The 19,684-nt window shown below is 42.7% G+C and overlaps 1 protein-coding gene across 6 annotated transcripts in view; it reads right to left on the minus strand.

Annotated features, from left to right (window-relative positions):
• CAMK4 (calcium/calmodulin dependent protein kinase IV) overlaps window positions 1-19,684 on the minus strand; it is a 270,420-nt gene that overhangs the window by 179,455 nt on the left and 71,281 nt on the right. For 3 of the 6 annotated variants that reach the window (XR_013359229.1, XR_013359228.1, XM_077861491.1), the window contains exons 1-2: window positions 15,246-15,271; window positions 14,534-14,775 (exon numbers count right to left, since the gene is read on the minus strand). Coding sequence is in view for 4 of the 6 variants with exons in the window: in XM_077861491.1 (XP_077717617.1) it covers window positions 14,534-14,775; window positions 15,246-15,266 (263 nt within the window). In the remaining 2 variants the exon portion in view is untranslated. Of the gene's footprint in view, window positions 1-2,537; window positions 2,567-14,533; window positions 14,776-15,245; window positions 15,272-15,489; window positions 15,838-19,684 lie in introns of those variants that run through there. The other 3 variants (XM_077861519.1, XM_077861509.1, XM_077861527.1) reach the window with 2 other exon arrangements.

Raw genomic sequence — 19,684 nt, forward strand, 5'->3', positions numbered from 1 at the left:
TTTTAATGTCCTTCTTATAAGCAAAGCAGTGTAAGAATTATACAGAAAGACCCAGCTACAGTAACTATTTTAAATTACCCAATTATTCTTTTGTTTGCAGATATAAAAAACATTCTACCAAACGTTCTTTTCAGCATGTGAAATACCAAGGACACTCGTCAAGTATTTACTAAGATCTCTTGCTCTTGGATCTCCTCAGCTCACGTGAAGCTATGCAGTAAATGTCCACCATTTGAGGGTTGTGTGTTAGCTGCTCATTAACCTAAGAAACATGAACCTTATTCTGAGAATTTACAATTTACCATATGAAACTGACAGTAACTATCAGAGCAGGCAACCTAATGCTGAAGAAACACTGTAGAGGTTAATAAATTCAATATGACCACATGAAATGATGGTAAAGTGGCCCTCAATTAATCATAAACATCACAGGTTTCTCAAGGAAATTGTATTTGGCGTAGCAGGTGAAAATGTGGTCCCAGACCTAGAAGAAGACCGGGTTCTCAGTCCTAGAGAGGTGTCCAAGTGACTGTGCATTGTGCCAAGACGCTGATCCAAGTCCTGATGGAAACATATGATACTCAAGATGGGCCAAGTTTTATTTTTTAATAGCTGAGCTTCCAGCTGGCAACAAAAAAATCCTGTGCCAGCTGCTGAGGAAATAATGTGCTGGGAGCTGGCAGGCACTGGCCCCTGGAGAGCCAACAGGTATGGACACACAGGGGATGCCAAGGCGGAAGGGTCTAGATGGCAGAGGAAAGGAAGAGCATCACCACAGAACAAGTGTCCCAGCCCAAGGTCAGCAAGGCAGTGTGCTAGGAAGCCCTCTTGTATGTGTAAAAAGAGCAACTCCGAGTCCACTCCGCCATCCCAGATAAACCAAATGCAGGGGCTATAATCTCTGCAAAGTGAGTCTTTGGACTACATCTCCCGACACCTGGCAGAGAAACAACGGTGGGCCTTTGGGAAAGGAAAGGCACATCATTTTTCTCAAACCCTGTTTGCCATATTAGCATAGATTAACCTAGCTTAGTTTTTGAGCCGAGGAAGCAAACTCGGAGATTATGACCAGTCAGACAGACATCAAAGTGGGGAAGAAGGACAAAGGCTGTCTTAGCTTCGGCGGCCAGAACAAAATCTCATAAAGTGGGTGGCTTCAACAAGGGCAAAGTATTTCCTCACACTTCTGGACGCTAGCAGCTTAAGATCAGGGGCTAGCACGACTGGCTTCTGCTAAGAGCGCTCTTCTGGATTTCAGACATCTGCCTCCTGCTGAGTCCTCGCATGGCAGAGACAGTATGGGCACAGATCCCATCAGGAAGGCCCCAGCCTCGTGACCTTGTCTGACTTGAATTATCGCCAATACCATCATGTTGGGAGTTGGGGCCTGAACCTAGCAACTTGGGGTGGGGGGTGGGGAGGATAGATATTCAGTCCATAACAAGGGTGGGAAGGACCCTGGCTCTGGTGGCACAATGGGACATGGAGAAATCAGGCAAGGACAGAGAGGCACCTGTGGGTTGAGGGGTAAATGGGCCCTGAAAACAAGAAGTGGACCAGGGTGAAGGGTGGCCTGCCCTCTGCCCTTCAGCCCTGTCTCTGCCTCTCCCTCCTACACAGCTTTTCTTTCACCAGACTCCCTGGCCGCTCTGGTCAAAACAGGGATGGAGACATACAAATTTTCCAGGATAATTAATTCAACAGTGCAAACAAATCATGAACATAAAGTTAATGACCCTACCTGGAAGTTATGTCCAGGAATTATTTTTATTTCTGATTAAAGCATGAGACACTTCAATAGATCATTTTAAAATAACAATCCCAAATAAAGAGAAACACAGGGAAGACTATTTACATTCTTATCTCCTTCACAATTATCTCCTTAGCTCTTCCTTCACCAGATGCATGTTACAGGACTGTGTTACAGGACATTGCTAATCGATTACACAGCCACAAACAAATCACAAGTCAAGCTTTTTTAAAAGGATGGTTCCTTTCAAAAACAAAACTGGAGGAGTGGGGAAAAGCCAGGAAGCATCCTTCCTGAGAAAAACCTTGTCCTAGATACCACAATCGTCGTCAGCATCTGTACAGTTCACTAATGGAAGCAAAAATGAGCAAATATAATACTAAATACATGTCTCTAACAAGAGATGAGGCATTTAAAAAGCACAGAAGGAGGATAGAAATTATCCAAGGATCCTCTGACACATTTACAAAGGCTTTGAAGCTTAGAGCCCTACTTTACTCCAAAACCTGCCCTGTCTCCTGAACACACAGTAAAGATCTCAGATAATCATTCAGAGAATTCAACTGGAAGACAACACAGATGCTCAGATGCTTGTGGCTGTCAGGGACCTTAGAGGTAAATGACCGAATCAGAAAGTCACACTATTCCATCACTCAGAGATGGGGCCCTTCAAGACAGTAGACTGACAAAAGACCAGAGCCCCTGAGTTTCAAGAGGACTTTCAACTACAGAAGCCCCTCTGGCACAACTCACTCACTCACCCAACAAATGTTTACTAAGTACTTACCATGTGCCAAGCATCGCACTAAGCGCTTAGGACACAGCAGTGAACAAGGGGTCAGAGGCCCAGCCCACAACAGTTCACACTGAAAAAGATATGGACGTAGTCATTGCATAAGTAACTTCCTTAACTTCCTGCTGGTTTAGCAGAGTTACAAAGGAAAAACATCTTGAAGAAAGGGAGAGATTTAAATCCTGTTTTTCTGCTGCTGTTCACCTAACTCTTTCAATATTCATGCATTCCTGTATTTATGTGCTCACTATTCCACAAACACTTATGAAGCACTCACAGGGGCAGGTAACAGTGGGGGAGAGCTGATGAAGAACTGGCTTAGTAATTGGAATAAAAGATGGATGAGATACAGGGTAAAGACCACAAAGCATTTACCTGTAAGACAATAAGCATATGAAGTGATAGGAGGGCAGGGAGGCAGCAAGCACCCCCTGCCTTGGGGGGAGGTCCTGTCCTGCAGGGAGCAGGAGGACAAGAGCATTTCAGGCCGAGAGAGTTTCATGGACAACACCACAGAGATACGAAGATCTCGGAGAGGTCCCTGAGGCTGCAGGAGCTTGAACAAGCCGCTTGAACACTCTGAACCTCTGAACCTCTGAACCTCAGGGTCCTGCTGGTGTGATCATCTCGTACTACCGAGATAACTGGCAAGGTACAGAAGCTGTACCACAAGCTCCAAACTGGTAATTAGGAAGAGAAGTGGTGGGGAGTGACCCCGGCAGGCAGGCTGGGGTCAGACTAACAAGGGCCCAGAAGCTAGCCTAAGGTTTTCCCCATATACAGATGCCTGTAGGAATCATTACCCCCTAAACTGTCACCTCACGTCCCTTCTGGTGAATGGCAGTAAGCTTTGTGCCAGCACCAGAGCTCAGGTGTGACATACGTGGTCTCACTTCACCGTCACAGCAACCTTGGGAGGATGTACTTCATTTCTTAAACAAGGCTAAGTGAAGCTCACTCAGTGTCACGCCTAAAGGGACAGGGCCACCAAGTAGCCATCTGCCCCTGCCTATTCCCTGCCCCAAGCACCCAGTTCACCTCTTGCCTTAGTCGGCAGTCCTCTTCACTCTCTCCACCGCTGTTCACAACAGCCTGCAGCCCCTGCCCCCGGAAGCAGCCGCCTTGGGCTGTGGCTCCCTGAGGACCCTGGGCTGCCACTCTGCTGCCCGCTCCTGGCTTGGGTCCCACCCCCGACTGCCCCCCCGGGGGGTCTGCTCAGTCCTGATGGTTCATTTCCTCAGTATTTCCAGATCTGAAAGAACTGTGCTGGTTTGCCATAGATGATCCTGATACTTTCGTCAGCTTTCTATCTCACTGCCGCGTCATATGTCATACGTATACAGGAAAAGCTTTGTTTATTATGGTGTTAGTTTGTTTCTAGTTACAGGTGACACTCAGGAGAGCCTCTCTCACTGATTATTAGCTTCATGTTCTCATTGAGGGAAAAAGGAAAGGAAGGACCCAGAGTCCCATAGGAGCCACTAGAAATGTTTCCACTCACACAAGAAACCTTTAGAGGCCTATTATGATTGAGAACACTTTAGGCCAGGCTGTTTTATTGAATTACATATTGTGAATTTGGTCACATTTAATAATATAGACTCATTTTCTCAGCGGTTATCCTAACAGAGAGCTTTGAAAAAAAATATAAGATTCACTTGCATGAATAGGTAATAGGAAACTTACACCCTACCAAAGACCAAACTTACACGGACTAATCATCACACCTAAACAGCAACTCTATACGGCTGTCAGAGCACCAAATGAAAGGTTGTCACCTACTAACTTAAAAGAGTCACTAAGTAGCCCCCAGTACACGTGAGGCACACCGAGTAAAAAGTGCAATGATGGCTAAAATGCAAGCAAAGGACTATTAAACAGTCCATAAGGACTCGAAGTAAAGAGAAGTTGTTGAAATACTGCACTGTAGGTAGCAATAAATGTGATCACAATGAACAGATTTGTGATTGCCTACTCTTCTTTGTTCTGGTTTGTAATATTAGTCAGATTCTGTCTATAATCATGACATAAATCAAAGAAAGTGCACTTTTAACAAAGAAGGCTACTACAAACCAGTAGAGAAAACAGCTAAGAATCTATGTCATATCCATTACCTTCCTAGAAGATCATTCCGGTCAGAGGGTTGTTAAAGTCTAGCCTTTTTTATCTTTTAAGAACTATTTTGCATTTTTGCACTTGGTGAATTTTTCGACCGTATGACCCTGAAGCATGACTTACGAAGTGATGAAGCAATGACAACGCATTTGTTGACAGGGGTAAGCCCGGCATCCCGGCACTAAGGATCTCAACTCTGCAAGCACTGCCCACCAAACACTTCAGCTGCATAAAGCAGCAGTTGGCAAAATTCACCACAAAGCAGGTAGGTTGAAATTGAGATTCTTGCAAATGATATGAATTTGGGGTTCAACAATAAAGAAAAACAAAATTCATTCAGCCTTCTGCTTGACAGGCAGGCTGGATTTTTTTTCTCTTTTTTCTGTTTTCTGCTTTGTGACTTCTTTGGTTACAACTGCAGTAAGCTCTTATCAAACCCTTTTATCAGTCTTAAGAGCATAACAAGTGCATATATGTACCCACTTCCTCTGTCTGCACAAAGACACACCTTGCCACATGATTTTTTTGTGTGTCAGTTTTTATCTATGTATCTGCTTTAAAATCATTTTCAAAAAATAGAATGTGTTTTAAATATAGTAAAGAAACTTAGTTTCCACTTGTAACTACCATTCTTTGATCCAATAATCATCCAACTGAAACGTTTTTAAGAACATGCTCCAAAGTTATGCATATTCATGCACCTGCAGATGCAATACATGTGCTACTGAACCAATCTGTAATGTGTTTTTTAAAACATCCAAAAACAAAATTGAAAGCAAAAATTAGAAATATTTTTAAAAATAAATTCTCTAATACTCTCTTCAAGCATACCCTAGATATGGACATCCTACTTTAGTCAAAATGTCAGTAAATGCTTTAATTTAGCACTTAAGTCTATTCAATATAAACAAGAACAATTCTACTTTTTCAAAAGATTATCTAAACAGAGTCCCAATTTAAATTAGTCCATCTGAGCTATATGCATGGCATATAGAAGGATTATTCAACATGTGGCTAATATATCAGCCAACAGAAAAAATTAATTAAACTTTACTAGTTAGAGGTGAATCTCTTATCACTAGATTATTTAGCATATTATTTTTAAACTGTCACTTCAAATACAATAGAATGATCTGAAACCTATTTCATTATTAAATAAAAAATAAATTAACCTCCAAGAAATAATCTCTCAATATAAACACTGATTTTCAAAAACATAAATGATGAACAGAGCTAGCCAACTTGCTACACAGGTAAAAACCGTAACTGTTTCAGTTTCAACAGATGTAGAAAAAGGATGAGTATGCTTTAAAGCTTATGTCCACCTGAAAAACTGGTATCAGGTTAACATTTTCAAAATGAAAGGGAAATTCAAGGTGGTTTCTTGAATAAATGAAGTCTTGATATCATTTTAACCTGAAGTTCTCATGTAACTGAAGAGGGGTAGAATTTGAACTGACATTCTAGGCCAGAGTTTGGCAAACCACAGGCCAAGAGCCTAATTCGGCAGTCACTGGTTTTTTTATAGTCTGCAATCTAAAAATACTTTTTACAGTTTTTTAAAAATCAGATGAAGAATAATGTTTTGTGACGTGAAAATTATTATATTCAAATTTCATGATCATAAATAAAATTTTATTGGAACACAGTCACGTGGACTTGTTTCTGTGTTGTCTATGGCTGTTTTCACTCAGCCATCACAGACCTGAATAGCCGCAGAGACCACAGGGCTCACGAAGCCTAAAATATTAAGTGTCTATTCCTTTACGGGCTCTTTACCAGGTCTAGGTAACTGATCTCAATTGCTTAAATTCCACTTCCCCTTTCTTATCTCATCATAGGCTGTGGGAGGTGTTTTTCTTCCTTTCCTTTCTTTCAATCCTTCTTTTCCCTTCTGCCCTCCTTCTCTTCCTTCCTTTTTAAAAAACAGGGTAAGTTCTCTCTTACTCACGCCCTGGTTTATGGGTTAATGGCAAATTCTGAGTCCCACAACATCAACCCAAGATGCAGCTGCTTCTACAGCCACTCTTTGCTCTCATAATGGTTACTTTACCTAGTTTTGGTTTTTAACTAGTAGAGATACAGTCTTTTTTTCTTTTTTTTTTTTTTTTACAGGCTCTCTTTGGCCTGACATCAACTCACCCTCCCAACCTTAAATGCCATGACAATGTTCATGTTTTATAAAGTTTGCAAAATAAAATGTGTATCCTCCATGTTTTTGCCTTTTCTTAGAATGTACTTTCTGCCAGTTTTTGCCTTTTCTTAAAATGTACTTTTTTTTTTTTTAGATTTATTTATTCATGAGAGACACACAGAGAGTGGCAGAGACACAGGCAGAGGGAGAAGCAGGCTCCCCCTAGGGAGCCCAATGTGGGACTCCATCCTGGACCCCAGGGGCACACCCAGGGCCAACGGCAGACATTCAACCAGTGAGCCACCCAGGCATCCCTAGAATGTACTTTCCACCTGCTATGTCCTTCAATAAAGCTCTACCTGTTAAAATTCTGCTGAATTTCAAGGTCCACCCCTCCCACGAAGACAACTCAATCCTGCCAATCAGAATTATCCATATTTAGATTGTGGTGACTGTCTGAGCTCTATATCATATTAGTTTTATGTATTATTTATCTCATATTAAATTTATTGTTGTAAAGTATACAGTGAACTACACAACTGGAAGTCAGTATACAGTGTTCTATCCATCATATTCCAGCTTCCTTGCCTGGTCACACAAGCTACCAACATACATCACCTAGTTCATAGGTACACAAAGGGTCAGACCTATAACAGAACTAAGGTGGCACAAAGACATTGAATTAAATAACAAAGAATCAAGAAATGAGACCATTATTCTCTTTTCAATTATTTTTCAGTTTTTCTGATTAATCACAAAAGAGATCCTCAATTTATGCTACTATGATTTTAACCCTGCTAATCTTTGATAATCTCCCTTTTTAAAAAAGAAGAGAACAATCCTCAGGCTTGGAGCCTTCTGCAAGAAAACATTCACAGCCCCCGTTTAACAAAAATGCTTTGTTTTTGCTGCAATTTATTTTTATAATTTCCTTCTGTTTCTGGCATAAATACAAAATAATGAAATTTAATTTCAAGGTAATGAAAATAAGTATTTTCAATAAATAACTTTAGGTTAACAAATGGAATACTTTAAACAAAAAAATATTAAGCATATTATAGCACAGGTGGTATGCACATACGACAGAAATCTTAATGGCATTAACCTAGAAATGGAAGAAACATTTGGTTATAGCAGATACTCAACAAAGTTAAATGATTTCAATCCATCAACCTCCTTCTTGTTAACCTTCTACAAAACTAAAAGAAAATCATGTGAAAGACTAGCTTCAAGCTTCTGAAACAGTGGTTCTTAACAGGAAGGGGGAGGGAGTAACACACAACAATGTCTAGAGACATTTTAGGTTGTCACAACCTGGGGGTTTGGGGGAGCTACTTCTGTCATCTAGTGGGTAGAGGCTAGGGATACTATTAGACACCCTACAGTGCCAGGAGAGCCCCTACAGAAAGAATTATCTGGCCCCCAAAGTCTGTGGTGCCACGATTAAGAAATCTTGCTCTAAAGGAAAAGAGAAAGCTCCACATGTAAGAGCTTTGCCCACTGTTAATAAATCACCCTCTGTCCAGAACTTCTTTCCCTATTTGCTCTTCACCATTGATATGATTACTGAGGACAATCTTCCACCCAAATCTTTCACTATTTTATACCATCCAGATACCCACTGCCCCCAGTTAGCAGTAAGAATTTTAAAATGGACTGTATTGAGGAGTCCATAATCTTTATGTGCTCACAGTATACTATCAATATTTAGATACAGCTTCCTAATTAAGCCATGGGAATTAAGAGATTTTCAGATGACCCATTATTAAAGAGGCGAAAAAAAAAGACTAATGTAGTTTGAGTAAAACCTCATTCTAGCTGCTATTGATTTCATGATTACACATAAAGTTACTCTTTCGCCTGATTTATATGATTTATTAACTCAAATATATTTTGCAGAATAAACCTTACCTTGAAATTTTAAAAATACAGTTTTTACTAAATATATTAGCTATGTTAGCTGTCCCAAAAGGGAGTCTAAGGAGAACTACTTATAAAGCTAGGCAAAACAAACAAACAAGAAACATTAACATAAAAAAATAACAACCAGTAGTTGAAAAGGCTACACTTGGCACTATAGTCTCAAATGCATTACTACAAATACAAATACATACATATATTCTGAGGGTAAAGTGTTTACAAGAATTCTTTGAAGCTATTTTGTGGTTAGTGTTTTGTTTCTCTTTCTTTCTTTTTTTTTTTTTTTTTTTTTTTTGGTTGAGTAATGTTCTCTAGAACAATTTAGAAGCAAATTGCACCTGTGTCTTTTTTTTTTTTTTTTCAAATTTGGAGTAATTTTTACCCTTGTAACAGTATTCAAACATAAAAAATAGTGTGTTCTTAAACTAGTGATCCTATCATAGTCATCACTTAATTTTAAGGTTCTTTACAATGAGTAGATTCCCTAACTTAACATTTACTATGTATTAGTATTAGTGGTTGGTATAGCTTGGAGGCATTTCATGCCTTTATGTTCAAGTTGATTTAATTCCTAATTCTGAGATGCCTGTGGCAAAATGATAGTGAAGGTGAAACTGAATCCTTTTCATTTCAGAGCCACAAAGCTCTCTGCCAACAGAAAAGCAGCATTATTTTCAACACCTAAAAGAGGTGACAGTTATCAGGACTCCCACTGTGAAGAAAGAAAACCAGCACAAACGAGATTATGGTCGCACAAATTTTAGGGAGAAGATAAACAAGTCACCAGATTTCCCTTTCCCTGGGGTCATGCCCACTATGTCTGGCCCATTTCATTATCATTCACTCACTCTCCTTAAAATCATTTGATGAACACCTGCCCGGTACAGAGCACTGGGTGAGGCACTGAGCACATGACAGTGAACCAGCCACATCCACAGATTGCCTTCTGGGCGCTTACAGTCAGTGTTGAAGTATGTGGACCCGGGTGTCTACTCTCCCGCCTCCGATCCCACCATGCTCCTGAGCCAACTGCCTGAGAAAAGAACTGGAGGCCCAGAGAACAACAGAGGGACCAAACAGTTCCATTTTTAAGTCCCAGTCAGATCCCCAAATGAGCTTAAGATATTAAGTGCATATTAAGTGATATTAAGTGTGGGTGGCAGGAGATCCATAACCAGTAGTATATTCTGGATAAGCTGGGGGGTCCTAAAGGACAGTGTGGGGGAAAACCAAGGGTCTGAGAAGTACTGGCTGAAAATGGCTCAGGAAGGGGCTCGAACAAAGAGAGGGATGGGGAAGGAAGGATCTGGTTCCTCACCAGCCAAGGGCACTGGTTGGAGCCCTGCTGTTAGAAAATGCTGATTTTCAGGTTTCCTTACAGGAAGTACCTGCCGCCCATTACCCAGAGCCAGAGTGAAGTGTTACCAAGTGGAATGCACAAGTGTTCAGTCCTCTGAATTCGTCGCCTATACAGGGGAGGCGCTCCTGGCCGGGCCTCCTGTCCCTGTCAGCCATTTCAGAGTAGACTGCACCCAGCAGATCACGGGGAGACAGTAGTTTTTCCAAAATGTTTGGAAGGGAAACCCAGGGAGAACTCAGAGACAAAGACAGGAGAACTTTTCTCTACAGAGCTGTGCAAATGGAGACCACTCAGCATTACCAGTTGGTCTGCAAGGCATTTTTCAAAAGGGGTTTGCCTAATATTTTAATCTGGCCATAATATAGGTTTGTGGCCTAAAACAGCATTTTCATACTGAGTCACAATCCATTAGTGAGATCACGTGGATTCAGCAAATATTATAAATGAAGTAGAATAAAATCAAATGGCATTGAATAGGAAATATTAGAGTATATTGTTGGTAGTAAAAATAAACATTGTTTTATGAAACTTGTTTCCAATCTATACACCATAATTTCATGTTTCTATTTTATACACACCTAAGTCTCACTATCTAAATCTATTTGGTTCCTAAGCATTAATACATATAGCAAGGGATCCTATAAAACTTTGCTTTAATTCCACTGACATATAAATGTACTCTTTTAAATTACGGATCAGGTTGGGGAGGGGGAGGTGGTGACTGCATTTCACTGGCCTAAAGAAACTATAGTAAGTAGAATGCAAATTAATAAGGAATTTGTACTAATTATCTTTCATTTGGTTTCCCTTAACTTTTGTGTATGGGAACCCATCTAATTTTGCATACATTCTTTCAGTCTCATACTGCAGAGAGAAACAAAAGCTGGGAAATAACTGAAAACAGGACGTGGGTTTGGATACACAAGGCCAAATCCCCACCACAGGACAGCCCAGGCCAAATTCTGTTCTCCTTGTGCCAAACCACTGGACAGAATCTGGATCAGAGGTAGGCTCTTTTCTCCCTTAGAAAAGCCTTTAAAATGCCAATTTCTCAAATTACTGGGCAAAGGACCAACTGCTCTCTAGGATAGGGAGCCCTGAATAGGATCACAGCCAATTCATATTCATAAGCGGAACTGAATTTGTTGGGGCATCACAGTTTTTGTAAACTTTTTGACGAACTCTATAAACAAAGCAGTATTTTCAAATGTGATTTTAGAAATATTAAATTAGGGGTAGCCCGTGTGGCTCAGCGGTTTAGCACCGCCTTCAGCCCAGGGCGTGATCCTGGAGACCCGGGATTGAGTCCCATGTTGGGCTCCCTGCATGGAGCCTGCTTCTCCCTCTGCCTAGGTCTCTGCCTCTCCCTCTCTCTCTCTCTCTCTCTCTCTCTGTGTCTCTCATGAATAAATAAATAAAATCTTTAAAAAAAAAGAAAAAGAAAAATTAGTTTGTCTGATACCCTTTAAATAATCTTCCTCACCCCACTCCCACCCCTCAACCTCTCTATCCTTTATATATATATATTTATAATATATCCTTATATATATATGTAAAATAGAATAAAATAAAATAGGAGCTATCACATGGCCTTGGGCTACCTGTAAAACAGTGCTGCCAGCATCTGGCTTTCACTGAGCTCCCTAAAATTCCCAGACATACCCTCAGAGGTATTGCCCTAATAGTCACATGTCCAATCTTCTTTAATTCAGGAGTCACTAGCTTACAGGAGATAATTTTAACAGAGGAATTAACTCTCAAATTAACCTAATCTAGTGGGGATTGTCTCTACCCTGACACTGACCACAGGGGCACTCCACAACACCAAGGTCATCATTCCTTTAGCATCTTAATGACAACTGTGTTACTAGTAAATTAAATGTTTTGGCCTTAGAGTTACCAAGGCAGATTTGGCCCAAGGCTGAGAGCTAAGAGAGTAAAGACTTGAAACCCACTGACTGAGTCTCAACTTTATTCCTAGTGGAGGAGGAAAAGAGGACTTTTGTCAGTCAATACCTAAAATTATAATTCTGCATTCTCTGGTTATATAGATTCTTAGTAATTATATCTGTAATATTAGTTGCTTTATGTTTTAGGTTTATTTTGTTGAAAAAAAAAATGACTGATCATAAAGGGACATTTCTCAGTCTCAGCCAAAAGAAGTAAGCATGCACCTCACCGATACTGCCATCTACAGAGAACTTACCTAATACAATCACTACTGAAAGCAGCAAAAGAATTTTTAGTTTTCTCAAAATATTTTAACTCTGTGATCTGCAAGGTAATGAAACAGCTAGATAGCAGAGTGAGAATCTTAGCCAATATATAACTGATGTATATTTGTCTTCCAAAAGGTATTGCAAAATATACCACAAATCTTTTTAAAAAAATAAACTTCAAATTCCTTAGGTTTTCCCTTCAAAGTCTACCATCCCACAGTTGTGTACAATTGGCAGTTTATTTTTTTCTAACCATTTTTCCATTGCTCAAATTAAAGAAATGTCTTCAGTTTCCTGCTGGCAAAGCTTATTCATAAAGTTAACATGTGCTAATGAGAAGTCCGAGTCAATTAGGCTTGTGGGGTAAATGTTACTCAGAAAGCAGTTAGATCTGGTGGTGGGACAGTCCCTTTAGCACCAGCAGGCACCTCCTCTACTAGGTGGCAGTTTCTAAAACACCAAGTAAACAATTGTAAGTAGATTATCTCTTTGATCAGAAATTTATACTGCTCCACTGAAGCTTACCATACAATTATAGTAAAGTTCCAACCTGAAAAGAGGAAGCACTTCATTTATTGCCAACCTACTAGCAAATGCAGACAATGGCACATCTTCAGATGAGCACTGAAAATTCTGATCAAAGCAGTAGATTAATGTATACGCTATTCAATGCCCAAGTATTTTGGAACATTTTTTTTAAAGATTTATTTTTAAATAAAGAGGGAGAGGGAGAATCTCCAGCACATTCCCCACGGAGTGTGGAGCCCTTTGCTGAACTGGATCCCAGGATCTTAAGATCATAACCTCAGGAGAAATCAAGAGTTGAATGTTTAACCAACAAGGCCTTCAAGCACCCTGAAGTTTTACCTTTCTTACACACCTTCTATATCCATGAGTCACTAACAGCAGTGGCAAACTGGGGTAAATGGGGGTGGGGAGACACAGAACGTGAAGTGACCCTTACCCCTTCCCACCAAGTACCAACACCCATAATCCCGCACTGTGGTCTCCAGGGGCAATTTTTTTTTTAATTGGCTCTTAGCTAAACTCTTTCCAACGAAAAGAACAGAAAATGAAATTACAAAGTATTAAGTACAGATGCTTCAGCTTGTCAACACTTGAAATTACATTTTCAGATTCCCTCCCATAAAAGGCCTGGATCTAAAACAGGTGTTGAACAGAATTCTCCTTACCTGCCAATAACAGAAAGGAAAGAAGGAAAAAGGAAAAAGGGAAAGAAAAAATATTATTTTCTATGGATAAAAACATGAGGACGTATGGCACCATCCACATGGAAAGTGTTCTCTACCTGTTTGGATCCTTAGAGGACAGGTGAGGGACATTTCTGCAACCCCAGAGAGACAGCTTTTTGCATACATAATTTAAACACATCACTCCAGCATGAAAGAAGAGCAGAACTCTGCTAATTACCACTGCCTAGACCCCATGTGCGGCTTTTTCTTTAAAGCCACACTAGTTCATTATTCTGCCTTCAGCTCCCTTAAAATGATTCATTCCCCCCCTTCACTCCTGAGCAGACTCTGCAGGGAAGCTAGTACTTAAGTTTAATTTCTAGTGCCACTTGCTTTGGAGAGTTTGATGAGAGGAAGTTGGAAGAACCTAATTTAATAATTCTGTCACGGTTTGGAGGGACACCCTCCGCCTGGGCCCCAAAAAATCACTAGACAAACAAGACGTCTGGCGAGCTATAATGGTGAGCAAGGCCGGCAACCAGGAGAGCAGGGCCCACGTGCAGTGGGAGCTGTCACCCAGGGGAAGCGGCGGCCTCGAGGAGCAGAGCCGCCGGGGCGCTCGCAGTGGCACCGGCCTGGGCGCCCAGACTTGCCTCCCAACTGGAGCTGCACAGCTCGGTGCTGGACCCCGGCTGCGGGAGAGGACAGGCAGGAAGGCTGGCGCCCGCATCCCCAGGGCTGTCCCCACATCCCCAGGGCTGAGCCTGCATCCCTGGGAGCTGTCCCCACATCCCCGGAGCTGTCCCCGCACCCCCGGGAGCTGTCCCCGCATCCCCGAGCTGTCCCTGCATCCCCGGGGCTGGCACCTGCGTCTCCGCATCCCAGGAGCTGTCTCCGCTCCCGGGAGCTGTCCCCGCATCCCGGGAGCTGTCCCCGCATCCCAGGAGCTGTCCCCGCATCCGGGAGCTGTCCCCGCATCCCCGAGCTGTCCCCGCCGAGGGCTCCCGCCCCACCCCGCCCCACCCCGCCCGGGGCGCCCCCCGCCTTACCGTCCCAGCTCCGACTCCACCTCGAAGAAATCGCTCAGGGCATCCCTGTTGGAACCTTCGATCCAGTAATCCGGGACGAGGCTCCCGGCCCCCGGGGCCACGCTGGCAGTGACCGAAGAGCAGGACGAGGCGGAGCACGAGGGCACCGTGACTTTGAGCATCTTGGCGGCGGGACTCCGGAAGCCGCCACCGCCGTCGCCGCCGCCGCCGCTGCCGGAGCGAGAAGCCCCGCCGCCCGCCGCCTGCGAACGCAGGAGCCAGAGGTGGCGTCCTTGCCGCGCACGCCCACCGCCGCCGCCGCCGCCGCCCGGGCCCTCCCGCACGCGCCGCCGGGGCCCGGGGAGGGGGAGGGGGAGGGGGAGGGGCCCGGGGAGGGGGCGCGGGGCGGGGGTGCAGGGACGCCCAGGCGCCGCAGCCCGAGCAGCCAGGCGGAGGACCGCGAGGCGCAGGCACCGTGCAGGAGAGGCGTCGCCCCCCTCGCCCCCTCCCCCTCCCCTCCCCCTCTCCCTCCCCCACCCGGGCGGGGGCCGCGGCGGCTGGGGCCGGGGAAGCCCGGGAGCCGGAGCAGGGGCGGGAGCGGGAGCCGGAGCCGGGAGGTGCCGGGAGCCGGGGGGCCGGGCTGCGGGAGCGGCGGGCGCCGAGCGCGCGGGGAGCCCCGGGTCGCTACCACCCGGCCGGGGGCGGGGGCGGGGGCGGGGGCCGACGGAGGCACCTGGCGGGCGCTGGCGCTCATGGTCCCCGGAGCCCGGAGCTCGAGGCGGCGAGCCCCTCCCACCTGGCGCCAGCGAGGCAGCCGCCCCCGTCCGCCCCCCGGTCCCAGCGCGCCCCCGCAGCCGCAGCCGGGGAGGGAGCCCTGCGTGGCCGGCTCCCCCAGCGCCCTGCCGCCGGGGCCGGGGGGCCGGGGGGCCGGGGGGCCGGGGGGCCGGGGGCCGCGGGTCCTCGCTGCCCTGGCTCACCTCTGAGGGAGGTCTGCAGGTGCAGGGGCTGCTGCTGCGCGGCCGCTGGCACGGCCTCCCTTGGCGGGGGGAGCCCCGGGAGGGCCGGGGTTTGCTGCGTCTGGCTCGCGCTCAGCCTCTGAAGGCTACAACACACAGACCCAGGAATCACAGGTCCGGGAGGGCCCTGTAGAAGCCTGGAGGCAGGACCTGTCACCGTTCACGACACAGCAGACTGCTACAAAGCTCTTTCCTCTTCCAAGGAGATGTGTCCCATCACAAGCACTCCAGTGTCTGTCAACCTTCAGGCTACTCTTCGGAGTACTGCTTCATGCGTTCGTTTGTACTGCCACCCTTGTACTCTCTTCCCTGTGGATTTCAGCAAAGACAAGCAACAGTCATATTCTGTAATAAATACATATAAAAATACTTATAACATCACAACCTTATCTCTGGGTAAATGACTCTAGGCCCTTTCTTTAACCTTATCTCACAGGTGTTACTTTCAGTATTTTTTTTTACATTCCTCCAACATGCAATAAACTCTTCTCACATGTCCCTATTCCTGATGACACCAATAAACACAGTCCAATATGCTCCTCTAATTTATTGATTTATTTCTGACTTCTAAGAGCTTTCATGCTATATTGGTGAACTACCAAAAAAAAAAAAAAAAAAAAAAACCCAAAAGAACAAAAATTAACCAACCAGTGAAAGGAATAGGATCCTTGGTTGATTAGAAATGAAAAAAAATATATAAAAACTTCCTCACAGGTAATTTTATGAAGATGAGCATATGCTCAATTTACAAATGGCCTAAAACATAGCAAATATACATAGATTCATACAAATTCAGTGAAATACTGATTTGGTGAAAGACTGCAAATGCTCACACAACATTACTTTTCAGAGAATGGATTCATTAATCTTCATGTTAGAAAATCAAACTCAACTCAAAGCAAGCTATTAAAGCTGTAAAGTAAATTCTAGTCCTCATGAAGTAAGTTTCCCTTGGCTTATAGTAACTGGTGGAGGAGGGGCATGGAGTAGTTGCTAGGCCATTTTTTATTCACAGGTTTTTGAGGCAAGTTCTGAAGTAGCACTGCATGTATACATTTGCCTGTTGTGAGCAATTCTTTTACAACATAAGTTCAAAGCAAGCATATTACATTGAAAGAGATAAGTCTTTCTACTCTTGCTATTTTAGGGAACAACAGCCAGAGAAATACTTCATTATTAGCTGATGTTTCAAAAGAGGGTATCTGGCTTAATAAATCAGTTTATGTTTAGTTAAAAATAGAAGATGAAAATAAATACTATCCTTAAAACAAGTAGAACAAGATTGAATCCATGTGATTTTTCTCTCCTTACAAAACATCATCTAAAATCATCAGAAGAGCAAAGGCATATATCAACAAAAAGAAAGGGAGAAATTAAAAAAAATAAAAAAAGAAAGGGAGAAATATTATCAACCAAACCCCAGAATCTAAGAGCAGACAGACAGATGGTAACTGATTTAGAAGACAAGGTATAACTGAAACTCAGATTTATAATGGGAGAAGCCGATGAGAAAAAAATCTAATTTGTACCACAAAATTCGAGAAATGCTCAAAAATTGAATACCAGATCCTTCTAAAGTTGGAATAGAAAGTAAGACATTAGTTGAACACTTTTATAAGAAGTTCTTAGGCTTCTAGGTTTCTCTTTCACCATTCACACCAAAAACACACTTCCCAGACCCTTGGAAAAGAGAGGAGATTTATTTAATCTTTGAAAATCTTAAACAGAAAATGAAATCTGTCTTACATCACAAGATATGGATCAGACCATATTGAAAACAGGGATTCATGAAACTCTACATAACAAAATATGAGATTTCCAGGTCCACTGGGCTCCTAGAATGCATATATCAATCATATCCCCAACCATACAGGAAATTAAAGGACTCCTCACTGAGAAAACTAAGTAATCCAAGAAGAGAGGGACCTATGGGTACTGACAATTAGGATGCTCCCCCCACCCCAACAAAATATCCTGATTTTCCTCAACACCTTACAGTGAAGCCTATCACTGAACAGGCTTGGGGATCCAAAGCTTCTAGTTGTCTATCATTTGTCTCACTCAAACATGCATGATGAATAAGGTTCCATTCTGGTTTGGCAGAGTAGCTGGTATGACTAAACCTGCCGCACATAACGATTATAATCTCTGGATTAAATATAAAAAGAATTATTTAAATGTGCTAGAGATCCACCAAAATCAGAAAACTGAAAATGATGTAACCTTCAAAAGAAAGGAATTTCTGAATTAGATGCACATTTATTTAGCTCTTCCTCTGAGGGCTCTGCAGGCAACACAACTCTTAGTAGCTTGAGGTGTCAGAAAACAGAATTCAGGGCTGGCAGGGAGGCTAGAAATTGAGGGGGAAATTCCAGAAAGGAGGGAGCACAGTGGAAGAATCCAAAAATCTACATATAAACTGTGTTCAAATACAAGGCCAATCTCTGAACTATGCATATGTGTGGGAAACTCCAAGGAACTCAGCAGAAAGCACAAAAAGCAGTAACTGGAAGGTTGAAAAGCTGAGAAAAAATTTTAGCTGTTCCTTATCATAGTAGAGACATGGTTTGGGGTATGAGTTTCACCAAGTTTAACTGTGTTACAAGAAATAAATTTTTAAAAACTCTCTTTAGGGAAAAGATAACAGAATCTAGAGTCTCTGCAAAGAATCACAGACAATCCAGTATACAATTAAAAAAAAAAAAAATACTAGATACGTGCAGTGGTAGAAAAAGTTGAACCACAGTCGAAAGAAATATCAATCAACAGAAACCAACTCTAGGATGATTTAGATAAGTTGGTATTCATAGACAAAGGATTTGAAATAGTTATTATAAATATGTTCAAATAATTTTTTAGAAAAATAATTACAGTATGTATACATGCATAATACTATTGTAGAAATGGAAACCATTCAAAAGAAAAATTGGAAATTTAAAAGCTGAATGGGCAAATTATCTGAAATTAGAAAATAAAATCAAAGAGCTTACAGAAGAGTGCAGATTACAGCAGAAATAGTGGGCAAACCCAAAGATAGACTATGATATCTAACCTCCAAGAGAGTCTCCACTAATCATCTCCTGATAATCATGACTTTCTGGGTTCACTGACCACATTGAATCAGAGTTGACCTATGTGACAAATAGAGCATGTAGAAGTAAAGTTCTGTGACTTCCACAGTCATAAAAGCATTACAGAATCTGCCTTGATCTCTTGAATTGCTTATTCCAAAGGAAGCCAACTTCCATGGGATTCCCAAACAGCTCCATGGAGATAGTAATGTGGAGAGGAATCAACTTACTAGCCATGTGAGTCAGTCATCATAAAAGTAAATTCTCCAACCCCAATCAAACCTTCAAATGACTGCAACCCCAGCCAACATCTGACTAAAACCTAAGAGACCTGAGCTGAACCACATAATTCAGAATTTCAGATAATTCAGGATTCTGAATACACAGAAACTGTGGGAGATAAATGATTATTGCTGTTATAAATCACTAAGTTTTGGAATAATTTGTTTTGCAGCAATAGAGAATTAATAATAGCACAACTATCGAAATTATCCAATCTAGAGAACAATAACAACAGCAAGTGAAAACAAAAAATTGCGAAAAAAGTGGGAAGGGAGGGTCGAGTCTCAGTGAATTATAGGACAGTGTCAAGATATCTTAGATATCACCGGGGTCCCAGGAGATAGAAAAGAACTAGAGCAGAAACCTCTTTCGAAAAAAATGGCTTAAATTTCCCCAAATTTAAGTAAACAACATCAACTTATAGATTCAAGAATTTCAGAAACCCAAATAGAAGTAGAAATAAAATCACAGGGATCCCTGGGTGGCACAGCGGTTTGGCGCCTGCCTTTGGCCCAGGGCGCGATCCTGGAGACTCAGGATCGAATCCCACATCGGGCTCCCGGTGCATGGAGCCTGCTTCTCCCTCTGCCTGTGTCTCTGCCTCTCTCTCTCTCTCTCTCTCTGTGACTATCATAAATAATAATAATAAAATAAAAATAAAAAAAAGAAAAGAAATAAAATCACACCATAGGCCCATTTAAGTCAAATGCCTAAAAACAATAGATTAAAAAAAAAAAAAAAAAAAAAAAACAGTTCGAAAGCATCCCCTGTTGAGGGTATGGGGGAGAAAGAGAAAGAGAGAA

This window comes from Canis aureus, chromosome 2 (genome assembly GCF_053574225.1).
Source record: "Canis aureus isolate CA01 chromosome 2, VMU_Caureus_v.1.0, whole genome shotgun sequence".
Taxonomy (NCBI): Eukaryota; Metazoa; Chordata; class Mammalia; order Carnivora; family Canidae; genus Canis; species Canis aureus.